Genomic DNA, 13334 nt, shown 5'->3' on the forward strand with positions numbered 1-13334 from the left:
TATTTAGAAACTCCAAGTAGCATCCCTGAGAAACTCCCAGCTGCTCAGGAAGGAAATGCTAATTGCTGGCTCTAGGCACCACCACTTGCAGGCAAAGAATAGCTCCCTCCACACCTCCCCTTGTATTTAGATGCATTTTTGGCTAGTGTTTCTACTAGAAACCCCATGTAATCATCTTGCAGTCTTCCTTTCTCCACTGCAAGCATATGATCTCATTCGTGTGTATTAATCACATCACAGTTGCCACTAATCAAGGCAAGACTACAAATAGGGAAGGGATGGGGGGAAGGAACATTTACATCAATTAATTTTAGCAGCATCTTTATTGCAACAAAGAACCTGTAATAAAATGCAACAAAACTAATGTTTCACTTTACATGATTAAAAGCCATGTAGCTGAAAATGAGAAAACCCATAAACTTACTGGAGTGAGACATGCAATTCTTTTTATACAAGTCAATGCTTAAAACAGCAGGCACTTTATGTTCTAAAATTAAAGACCTGAACTCCAATTGTGCTGAACACAACATAAATTTGTATTTGGGTTATTCAAAAATAAACATACAAATATTACTTTTTCTCTCTGTGAGGGACTTCTGAAAGTCCCTTCTGATTACCTAGAACCGTCTCTTGACAAAATAAGAAAAGCAGGAGCCAGCACCTAACACTAACATGTCTCTATAATGTAGGCTGCAAGGTGGATAGGTGAGGCTGGGTAGGGTTGGGAAAGCGGGAGTCAGGGAAGTTTCCTTATTAATTTATGTCTGCTGGGAATGGACACTCACCTGCAAATCTCTTAGTTTAGATATGGCCATGTCTCTTTTCTTACTTCAAATAGCTCTAAGTTAGGCTCCCAGGCTTAAACAAGCACTCTATTCTATATCCCAATTCCCAAATCCCCCACTACTAGGAAGACACATTTAGGGTTAACAGTTTTAATTAACTTCAGAATGTCATATACTAATTAGAAGTACTGCTTCATTAATAAGCATGCTTAGCATTTACTTTAGAATGGAAAAATTAACCATTTTATGTTATCTTTAAAATGTTTCATAGGAATATATTAATAAATACTTCTTTAAAAATTTGCCTTTTCTACATATCATTTATACTACCATGAGTCAGGGCATCTGGATGGAGTCTAGTACCAACTGAACACTAACTGGCTGCATGGCCATGGGTATATTTTCTCCTCTCTCTACATGTAGCTTCCTCCTCTAACCAACGAGAACATTAGATTATATCAAAGATACAACAGCTTGAAAAATTTATGATTCTACAAGAGTGAGAGATCTTATAGGAGTCATTCCACCTAAAGAGAGAATTATGTTACAGACAAGTGGGATACACTTTCTGTAAGGAATAAAACAAGTAAGTAAAAAAAAGTAAGCATCAATATCTATATCTCATTCTGTTAAAAAGTAATGCATGCATTGTGACTTCATCCTCTTGTACGAGTCTTTCGAAATGAGCCAGCAATGGCATCAAGAGAAGACCCTTCATTCCAAAATGAATCTCCAGACAAAGAGGATACATAATTTACAATACCTTCTGCTTCTTTCAGAGTAAGAAGGGCCCAGCAGTGATCACAGATGAGCAGCTACATTGGCTACTGCTTTAGGTAGCAGACTGTGTCAGTCCAGTGTAAAAATCACTTATTATTTTCTCAATCCAATTCCATTCTCTTCAGAAGACTTTGTGAAAGTAGCCCACAAACAACTTCGGGATCACCCTGGAAAGACTGTTAGAAATGCAGATTCCTGATCTCCACCCAAATCAATAAATCCAAACTTCTAAGAGTAAAGACTGCATTTCTTTTTAGCAATAAGCATCCAGATGAATCTTAAGGAGATTCTGAGTCCCACTGCTCAACAATGCATAAGCAACTCTACCTGATGATGACTGCTCGAGTGCACCTGTTTATCAAGCCTGCAAAACCTACCCCATTGGATGTTTAACCCAGTGCTTTTTGGCTCTTTCCAAAAAATGTTGCTACTTTTATATACTCTTAGCCTTTCAGATGTTACCCATAGGCAGGGTGTGAAGAGTTTTAGTGACATTTCTACTGATTGTTTGAAATGACTACGATGTTTCCCACTTCAGTTTTTAAAATGAAACTCAGTCAAACTGTCTTTCTGGATGTGAAATCAGTCACATATTTTCCCCCTACAGAAGGAGAATGGCATCTAATGAACTGGAGCTTATAACAGAGGCATCCCTTGTCATAAGAGGGAAGGAGAGGCAAGAGGAAAACACTGGTGAATTCAAGAGTACATGAGGTTCTTCAAGGTTTGTTTCGGTAAAATGAGAGATGCCATTTGAAAAAAACAGCCTTACTGGGTAAGAGGTTTCAAATGAGTAGATGTCTAAAAATGACTGGATACCATTTCCACTTTGCATATTATATAAGGATAGATCCCTGGAGGCCAATCAGTTCACAAAAACCACCTTTGGTAGTCAGATTATATACCTAAATCAAGGGGGAAAATACTTTCTTGGGAAGAAAAATTACCCAAATCAATTTAATTTAACATTGAAAAAAATATAAACACACCTTGGTATGGGGAAATATCATAAACAAGAAAATCAATACATACACAGATAATAAGGGAAAGTGGTACCTATAATACAGTATAAATACACAAACAATAAAACCCAATCCCCTTCCCAAGGACAAAACCACCAGGTCACCCTGCCATTTCTGGACCTCCCCCACCTCCCACGTGGCTCTCAATGATGAATTCACCTCTGATGCACGGTCATCACCCTTACTAATGGAGGCTGTGCTCTCTACGAGAGAAATCTACTCTCTGTAGTAGTGAGAAAGAAAAAAAGAGCAATTTTTCTTAGAGCGTTGTTTAAAAGTACCAGAAACAACTTTCCAAACACTGAGGCGTGTGATAAAAAGGGTCAAACTCACAGGTGCCTTCTCTGCTGCTGGCGATGTGACCCAATAACACCCAAGGCTCTAAAATGACAGACTCCAATCAGCACCTGAAAGCCTATGAGCTCCCTTAACAGTCAAGTGCTAGGGCTAAACTAGGAAAATGTCATGGCCATTTTAGACATTGCTTAGAGGCTCTGAATGCTTAAAAATAGAGCCATGGCTAACTGGGGATCAGTTTATGGTGGAGAGGTGGTCTGGATACCTCTTTAAGTTCACAATATCTAAGATGCTCAAATAATTTAAAAAGTTTAAATTTGTAAGGTTACCAAAATGAAGATGAAAATAACAAAAAATGAAAATTAGAAAAATAACTAAGGAACTTTTCCTCCCTGAATAATGTTAGTCTGTAACTGTGTTGGCAAGATAGTGATTTCTTCATTCTGGTTTCCTTAACTAACATTCTAGCAGTTTAAATTTCACCCCCCAAACTTTCTCATAAGGATTTTTGGTCATATTTTACTTCTACTTGGTTCTTAAGCAGATCCTCTCCTTTTCCTCCCCTGTCATTCTCCACACCCTGGCATCTCCCATCCTGCCATAATTCCCTTCCATCACCCTAGAACGCTGGAACATTTCAGTAAGGAAAACTCAATGGAAACTAGCCCCACTAAATTTTCTGAAGAATACAAATCAATGTGTACTTTTCCCTTTTCTTAAAGGAGAAGATATTGCCTGCAAATATTTAAGCTCCAACCATTTGATTAAAATTTTTCTGCCTGTAATTATCAGTATTATAAGACTAATTAAACCATGCTACATGTACAGTTACTTGCCTTTGTATGAAAGGAAAAACCCACTCTGTCATATCATCAGAGAAAACTATTTATACTAGATACAGCTGAAATTGGCTAAAATTGGTCAGAGCTTGAATGAAACAAAATAAGTGTTTTTAGGAGGCCACTAAGTTATCCTTGGAAAGTCATTAATGACTGGTTAAGTCATAGGTTTAATAGTGATTAGTTCATAACATGCTGGATACACCCCAAGCAATGAAGCATAAGCTATTCAATTACATTTAAGTGCTATCAAATCTGTAACTAGTCAGAGTTTCCGGAATTGAACCAAACCAATCACTAATAACATCATATTTTAACAAACTCAGAAGTATACCGTAAAAATACACTAATTAAGTCCATGAATTTTATAATGCTATTAAGAAGTGAAAATAAGGTAGTATGGATACATGGTGCTAATGTCTTATTTCTTTCAGTAATTCTCATGGTATTGCTGGGTCCTTTAGAAATACGTGTCATTCAATTTTGTGTGTGTGTGAGGTTATTAGATTATTATCCACAAGCTGCAGACGCCTGCATGGCACCAAATGTACTTTCAGAAGTAGATGTGGCAGGTATCAAAATGTGATGATCAATCCCATGTTTTCTATCGATTAAACCTCCTCATTTGGTTAAATAGCCAGTGTACACCAAAGTTCTACACAGGTCAAAACTATATCACTTTCAGAGCAGCAATACGCGATCCAAGGTTTTCTTGAAGGTAGTGCAAAAGATGCAGTTCATAATGTTCTCCAGATTCAGGGACTCTTATGCTGTGTCTCTCCTGAGGATAGATCTTAAATAACAATAACAAAATAATCAAAATACAGAAAGTGAGAAATGAATAATATATCTCCTTCCAAAGCTTTCCATAGAGTTTCAGCAGGATTAGTAATACAGAACACAGCCTCTCCAAGATACTACACACATGTATCTGACACAAAGGCCGCTCCCCCTTTTTTATCATTCCTTATGCACTCCAAGGCTTACAGAAGGATTTATGTATAGATCACTGGGTCTCCAAGTGTGATCTAGAGACATCTGGGGTCCTTAGAATCCCTTTCAAGGGATATGCAAGGTCAAAACCACTTTCAGAACAATTTGCCTTTATTCACTGTGTTGGCATTTGCACCAATAGTGCAAAAGCAATGATGGGTAATAAATGTGCCAGTGCCTTAGCATGAATCAAGGCAGTGACATTTTAATTGTATTGGATGTCACCGTATTCTTTACCACTACACACCTATAGTAAAAAACCGAAAGTTTATTAAACTGCAACCCTTGAAGAAATGTCTTTTTAAATGTTCTCTGGTAGGAGCACCTGGGTGGCTCAGTCATGGAGCATCTGCCTTCGGCTCAGGTCATGATCCCAGAGTCCTGGGATTGAGCCCGGCATCAGGCTCCCAGCTCAGTGGGAAGCCTGCCTCTCCCACTCCCTCTACTTCTGTTCCCCCTCTCACTATGTCTTTCTCTGTCAAATAAATAAATAAAATCTTAAAGGAATGAATGAATGAATGTCCTGTGGCGATACAATGGAAAGAAAGCAGAAAGCACTTCCGCGGGCGCCTGGGTGGCTCAGTTGGTTGGACGACTGCCTTCGGCTCAGGTCATGATCCTGGAGTCCCGGGATCGAGTCCCACATTGGGCTCCCAGCTCCATGGGGAGTCTGCTTCTCCCTCTGACCTTCTCCTCGCTCATGTTCTCTCTCACTGTCTCTCTCTCAAATAAATAAATAAAATCTTTAAAAAAAAAAAAAAAAAAAAAAAAAAAAAAAAAAGAAAGCACTTCCGCTATAGGGTGTCTAAAGGAAAAGCACTTATGAAACTGAGTTGCAAGCCACACTGCCACTTCTTTCTTTTTTTCTTTCCAAGATTTTATTTATTTATTTGACAGAGAGACAGAGAGAGGGAACACAAGCAGGGGGAACGGGAGAGGGAGAAGCAGGCTTCCTGCGGAGCAGGGAGCCCGATGTGGTGCTTGATCCCAGGACGCTGGGATCATGACCTGAGCCGAAGATAGAGGCTTTAACCCACTGAGCCACCCAGGCACCCCGCTGCACTGCCATTTCTTAAATGGAACTCCATTTTCAACTTGAAAGAGTGACATCTTGAAAGAGTGACTGGTGATACAGAGTTGGTTATCTGGCAAACATCTGCACAAAAATGAATGAAGTGAGCTTGTCACTTCAAGGACAACACTGATAGTATTCATCACCAATGATAAATTTTGAGCTTTTAAGTAAAAATTAGAATTCTGGAAGACTTGCATCTGCTACTATTAGCTCATGAGCCTCCCCAAACTTAAAGACTTTTCTGATGAGATCAGGGGTGTAATATTAATATATGTGATTTAAATAAAATAAAAAAAAAGATAATGTAAAAAAAAATATATATATATGTGATTTTAAAAATGCCATATAATGAAATGAATCAACACTGAGAAGACTAACCTCACACAGTGAACCAGTATCTTTCAGATGACCAATGTATATGTAAAAAATCCATTAGAAGAACAAGATCCAACAGATTTTAATGTAACATAGTATGACATGTTTTAGAAGTGGTGTCAGACTCCACACTAAAACTAACCTTTAAGAAACTAAGATCTGTCCAGTTTTGGTGTAGTAGCCAAGAAGAACATCCACAATTATCTGAAAAAGCTAAAATACTTCTCCCCTTTCTTAACTACATATTTTGTGAGGCTGAATTTTCTTCATATAATAGTTGCCCCTTAACCACAGGGGATACATTTCAAGACCAACAATGGATACCTGAAACAGCAGATAGTACCAAACCCTAAAGATACCAGATTTCTGCCCGTACATACCTACAATGAAGTTTAGTTTTATTACTTACTCAGGCATAGTAAGAGATTAAAAACATAACTGGTAAGAAAATAAAACAACCATTAACAACATACTGTAATAAAAGTTACCTGATTGTGTGGTCTCTCTCTCTCTAAATATCTTGTACTACGCTCACTCATCCTGCAATGATGGGAGATAAAGTGCTTACGTGATGAGACTAAGTGAAGTGAGTAACAGGCCCTGTGATTTAGCGTTGGGCCACTAGTGACATGACATGATGTCAGAAAGAGGATTAACCACGCCTTCTTCTTCTTTTTTTTAGAGAGGGAGAGAGAGTGTGGAGTGGGAGGGGCAGAGGGAGAGAGAGAATCCCAAGCAGTCCCCACATTCTGCATGAAGCCTGACATGGGGCTCCATCTCACAACCTGAGACCATGACCTAAGAAGAAAGCAAGAGTCCGACGCTTAGCAGACTGAGCCACCCAGGAACCCCAACAATCATCTGCTTCTGGACTTCAGTTGGCTAGGGTTAACTGAAACCTCAGAAAGCAGAACTGCACATAATGGGAAACTACTGTATACTTTAGCCAAAACAACACTTCCCAACAGACTGCGTTTGGAAGTAGATATGAGAATCCGGGTGTCTTCCTTAAGCCAGACATTAAAGGGATTTTACAAAAATGTAAAAACAATGCTATTTCTTTCTTTTTTTTGTATTTTGGAAAAGAGCTTTTCTCCCACACAAAAATTATTATTTGTGTTAATATGTAATAGTTGATTATTATTTTTTAAAAAGTATTTTTAAATTTTTCTATGTTTTGGGGATGCCTAGCTGGCTCAGTTAGAAGACCATGTGCTCCTGTTCTTGGGGTTGTGAGTTCGAGTTCCATACTGGGTGTAAAGATTACTTAAATAATAAACTTTAAAAAACAAAATTTTTCTTAGTTTTAATATGTTCTTTGAGAAATACAGACAGACAAAACCCACATAAACAAAAGCTCTTTGGTGTGCATAGGGGTCCTGAGACCAAAATGCTTGAAAACTGCTGCTACAGATAAACAGCTCATAGTTTATCTACATAAATCCTAAACGTCAACTGAGACATGAAACGGAAAAAGTAATATTTTTCACTCTTAGGAATAATAATCTGTGAAAGAAGTACAAAGGAGGAAAAAAATGAATAGGTTATCTTTTAAAACCCTTTTTTTTGAGTAATGGAGCAATGAAGGTGGTTAACCTAAGGCTTTCTATTCCAATGTCAATATAAAAATTATAAAATTAAAATAAAATATAAAATATAAAATTAAAAGACCATGTAAAGAAAAGGAGGATACTGAATAGACTCCTGTCATTTTTTCCATGGTTACAAACTGAAAGCAATTACAGATACACAAGTCATATAATCTAGTACTTAGCCCATATAGGTCATTTCTTAGCCCAACTTCAACAGAATAGGCCCATATTGGTCATATAAGCCAGTTCTTATCCCAGCTTCAACAGAATCTTATTTTTTACCCAACTAGAGGCGCTACTAACTATGCCTATGACTTTAGATCCCTTAAGGAGAGAGCGGCCACAGCTGAAAATTCAGCTTTACTCCATAGTTTATTATATTTCAAAGTAATCAAATCACTAATCACTACTTAATTCAATCAGAAAATAAAGAACTCACCTGTAAATCATATGGCTTTCCAGCCCTCACTAAAAAACTCAGTAATATACTGGTGTGTGCAAAATGGACATTCTCATCCAAGAATCCATGTAAAAGTAGTAAACGATTTGGTCTAGAGAAATGAAAGTATCACAGGATTAGGCAAAATAGAGTTCTTGGGAAAACCACTTAACTTCTTTGATCACAATTAACTATTAGTTACCATTATAGTTACGTAATATATACAACTATATATAGTTATGTAATATAAAATACAATTATATAAAGACATATATAACTATGTAATATAGTTAATGTTAATAATAAAGTTAACTTCCTTATACTATAATGTTAAAATAAGAATTCAATTTTTTTTTTAAAGATTTTATTTATTTATTTGACAGACAGAGATCACAAGTAGGCAGAGAAGCAGGCAGAGAGGGGAGGAAGCAGGCTCCCTGCTGAGCAGACGGCCAGATGTGGGGCTGGATCCCAGGACCCTGGGATCATGACCTGAGCTGAAGGCAGAGGCTTTAACCCACTGAGCCACCCAGGTGCCCCAAGAATTCAGAATTCAACATTTTCAATAATAAATTTATAATACAGTAACCAGACACTACATGTAATGAAAAATTGTGTTTAATTTCTTACGAAGATATTGGCATATATCAATAATCATAGCACGTTCCTAGAGAAAGAAAAATCATAAATGTTGTCTATAGAAAATATTTAAGCAGAAACATAATTTTTCACCTTGAAACAGTTATATATTTAAACTTCTTTCAGCACAGTAATTGCTTCAAATATAAGCTGTAATAAAACCAGGTTATATGAACTGGTCTGTAATTCACCTTTGAGAACTAGTCATGCCATTTGAGTAGTCTATAAAATATTAGTCTTGGTTTTACAGTATTTGTAGTTTTCATTGTTATTAAAGACAAGTTTTAACACTACAATTTTAAATTTATAATCTTGATTTTAAAGCTTGAACTTACTCAGAGGGAAACTTTTCTGCTTGCATGGCCACAGATCCTAAGTAATAGCCCTGCTCATTCTGGTCAGGGTGGCCCATATAGCGTTCTGTGTAGCCTGTATCATAGAAGATCCACAGAGTGACTGGGGCCCCAGCAATAGCAACCTACAGAAGACAACAGTAACAATCAAGTGTGATCCAAAAAACAATGGCTAGCAATAAGAATGTGTAACTGCAAATTTATAGGCTTAAATTATCCTTAGGCTTTGGCCCCACAACTGGGGCTTACATGGTCTCAAGCAACTCAGAAAATCAAAGTGAAGTGCCAAGGTCAAGAACTTGATACTTTGTGAGTCAGTTAGCTTCATGCTCCACAGGCATGCCATATACTAAATCCTTAACCTGGGCTAGCTGAAATACACACGCGGGTCCCTTTGTTAAAAGGGGAGACTGAACTAGATAGAACATGTGAATGGCTCAGTGCAAACTCATTCCTGCTGCTGGGGAAAAAAAGTGTGACAAGTCTCAGCTCTATATAGGAAAGTAGCCATTTCTTTTTTCTTTTTTAGCCTCTGTTGGTAATTCAGAATTTTAAACAATGAATGAAATATATTTAAGCACTAAACACTTTCCCCATTTTAAGGTTCCCACATAGTTTTATATTTAAATATTCTAATTACTTTCTCAACAGCTGCAAGTTTGGGAAAATTATGGCAGTTTTCAGAGTTTATTTTGTGGTTATTATAAAGATTATCTGAATATACATGCAAAAGCAAAAACCCTATCATTTTTGTTCTTAAAATTATTTTTTACTGTAAGATAAAATCATGTTATTGAAATAGTAAAGAAGAAAAACATTTCATAATTGCCATTCTCTTAACAACTTTTAACATCTTTATGTATTTCCTTCCAGCATATTTTTCTAGGAAGTTATTTATAAAATTGTAACCATCGTTTATATATTTAGTATGTTATTCGCTCAATAAAGATTTACTTAGGACCTTACTTATGTGCCAAGAATTGTGCTTGGTTACTCAGGTTACAGTGATATGCAGGGCACACAAGTCCCCACCCTCAGAGCTTGCAGTCCAGCAATTAAATTAGTAATTACAATTCTGTGTGTGTGTGTGTGTGTGTGTTTTACTAATCATGACTATCTCCCACAATCTTTGGCGTGTCTATAAATAGCTAACAACTGGCCATCAATTTCACAAGTGTTTTTTAATACATACATATAGATAGATATGTAAATATATATCTCACATGGCTGTTAGATACACAAATCTTAACATTCCCTAATATTGCAAACTCTGTAAACCTTCAGAAAATAGACACTTCCTTATATCCTTAATTGACAGAAAATTCAACCTCCATTGCAAAAAGAAATACAGTAGGAAGTCACATACCCTGAAGATATCTGACCTCTGCATTAATGCCATCAGGGAGAGGTATCCTCCGTAGGACCAGCCATGGATGCCCACACGATCTAAGTCAATGAAATCATATTGAGAAGCTAGATACTGGAGTCCTTCCACCTGATCATCAATTTCTATTTGACCCTGTCAAAAAAGGGAGAACATTTCACTGATTCTGATAAATAGAAGTCTCATTACCAGAGTGTTTTTAAAGCTGAAAATGGATTTTACTAAAAATACCTGTAGTTTTTAAAGAATTAATTATCAATTGAGATTCTGTTGCCCAAAAAAAAATTGTTTTAAACTCTATTTAGAGATAGGGGCCTATAGTTTCTGTTGCTAGTCAGTCCTAGAGTTTAGTTACCCCTTAGTCACAAAGTTCTTTCCTACTGAGACCCAAACTGTCCCTCACTATACGGGTATTTCCCCCTTCCATTTGTTCTGTTGTCTGCTAAGAGGTCAGCATCTTCCTTGTAACAAGCCTTCCTATACCCAAAGACAAAAAATCAGCCCCCTTAAGTGGTTGACTAAATTTACTTCTTTTTAAAACTTAATGCAGTAAAGCAGAAGGAATCACTCTTGAGGTCTTATCCTCCTATTTCCCCATCATCTATGTCTAGGAACTGAACATACACTACTTCTTTAATGTCCTATTAAGTCCTAATTCCTACCACCACCACCTTGTTTGTATTACTAGGCCTGCCAGTGCACACAATCTCACTTCACTGAGCCAAAAACAAAAATAAAAACAAAAAAACTTACATGAGAATACAACATAAGGTCAAAGAACTGGCTGTGGGAGAAAATCCCATGTCTTACTCAGCATGTCCAATACACTGGCAAACACAGTAACTGCCTTACTGTGTAAAAGGAACATCGGATTCTCATCATTTCCCAAAGCAGCAGAAAGGACATGGGGCATCTCTAAAAGGTAGCATTTAAAGCTTCCTGTAGAGAGAAAGAGGCTTGTCACAAGGAAGGCACTAACCAGTTGGTTTCTCTCTTCACAGAGGACAGAACAAATCTCAATTATTCCTCTCAATAGGGCACAGGATGCTGAAAACTATGGTGCTGCTTTCTGGCTAAGCTGGATATACAACATAGAAAGAAAGGGTATTTCTCTGTAAAAGTGGTTCTATCTCAGCTCCCCGAAGTTATATACAGGTAAACAGGTAGACGTGAGCTAGACTACTGAATATCAAGTTGCATCTTCCCTCCCAACCCTGAACTCTAACACACACACACACACACACACACACACACACACATTCTCTCTCTCACTCATTCACAGCCCCTTTTCCCAACTTCCTCTCTGAGATTTCATACCAAACAATGAAACACAAAATGTAAATGTCTTTAAAAGAAAAATGTTTGTATGCTCACACACCATTTTGTATTTAAAGGCGCCTTCAAATTTAAGCCCTCGGTGACAGGATCCCCTGTTGTCTATCACTACAACCACATAACCCAGAGAGGCTAGGGTATTCAAGCGGAAATACTTGACTCCTTTAAATCGATTATTCACCAACTGCACCTGAGGAAGAAATACAACTTCAGTGAAATTTATTATATGGTAGCATAAAAAAGCATTAAGAGGCAGGATGCTGTGGAAAGTAGAAAGCTTGAATTTTTTGTATTATTTTGCTTTTAAAATAAAATTTTATTTTCTTGTAGCAAGAACACATCACAAGATGTACCCTCTTAACAAAATTTTAAATGTACAATACAGTATCATGAACTATAGGACAACGTTGGACTAATCTCTAGAACTTATTCATCTTGCATAATTGAGACTCTGTACTAGGCGATTAGCAACTCTCCGATTCCCCCTCTCCCTCATTCATTTTTAAGTTAACTTAAATTTCTCATGTTTATGTTGTTCCTTTTTCTTTTTCAACTTTACAGTCAAGGTCCAGGGGAATTACTGAGCAACTATAGACTTTAAAACCAAGATACTCATTACATACAAGACAAGAGATTTAAACTGCCCCATAGAAAAAGGTACTAAAGGGGCACCTGGGTGGCTCAGTGGGTTAAGCCTCTGCCTTTGGCTCAGGTCATGATCCCAGGGTCCTGGGATTGAGCCCCGCATTGGGCTCTCTGCTCAGCAGTGAGTCGGCTTCCTCACCTCTCTCTGCCTGCCTCTCTGCCTACTTGTGATCTCTCTCTCTCAAGTAAATAAATAAAAATCTTAAAAAAAAAAAAAAAGTTACTAAAATCATTATTGCTACCCTGAAGAAGTGTGTCATTCAAATGACAGAGACAAGGATATTAAGATCATTTTTCTTTCCTACAAGTCTCTTCTGGGGTTGTCCCTGACCAGTAGCAGAGAAATTTAATATTTTAATGAAATACTGCGACCAGTTCAGTTTCCTTTTTCCTGTTATACAAATCAGTGCAAAAGGTAGGATAATTCTTAAACCACTTACCACACTATCATGCTTCAAAATGACTGAGAAACTAAACACAAGTTTAGTGCCTTAACAGAAATAAACTAGAGAAAAGAGGGGGCGCCTGGGTGGCTCAGTGGGTTGGGCCGCTGCCTTTGGCTCAGGTCATGGTCTCAGGGTCCTGGGATTGAGTCCCACATCAGGCTCTCTGCTCAGCGGGGAGCCTGCTTCCTCCTCTCTCTCTCTCTCTCTCTCTCTGCCTGCCTCTCAGCCTACTTGTGATCTCTGTCAAATAAATAAATGAAATCTTCAAACAAAACAAAACAAAAATAGAGAAAAGAGGACTACTTTTTTTAAAGTTTTTTATTTAAGTAATCTCT

General features: G+C 37.5%; 1 protein-coding gene across 3 annotated transcripts in view; it reads right to left on the reverse strand.

The window, feature by feature from the left end:
* Nucleotides 1-304: 304 nt before the first annotated feature.
* The window catches only part of DPP8 (dipeptidyl peptidase 8), a 64883-nt gene continuing 51853 nt past the window's right edge, over nucleotides 305-13334 (reverse strand). For 2 of the 3 annotated variants that reach the window (XM_059180828.1, XM_059180829.1), the window contains exons 17-21: nucleotides 11952-12098; nucleotides 10556-10708; nucleotides 9172-9314; nucleotides 8198-8309; nucleotides 305-4516 (exon numbers count right to left, since the gene is read on the reverse strand). In XM_059180828.1, coding sequence (XP_059036811.1) covers nucleotides 4394-4516; nucleotides 8198-8309; nucleotides 9172-9314; nucleotides 10556-10708; nucleotides 11952-12098 — 678 coding nt within the window. In that variant the 3' untranslated portion in view covers nucleotides 305-4393. Of the gene's footprint in view, nucleotides 4517-8197; nucleotides 8310-9171; nucleotides 9315-10555; nucleotides 10709-11361; nucleotides 11513-11951; nucleotides 12099-13334 lie in introns of those variants that run through there. The other variant, XM_059180831.1, reaches the window with a different exon arrangement.

Source organism: Mustela lutreola, chromosome 7, assembly GCF_030435805.1.
Source record: "Mustela lutreola isolate mMusLut2 chromosome 7, mMusLut2.pri, whole genome shotgun sequence".
Classification (NCBI taxonomy): Eukaryota; Metazoa; Chordata; class Mammalia; order Carnivora; family Mustelidae; genus Mustela; species Mustela lutreola.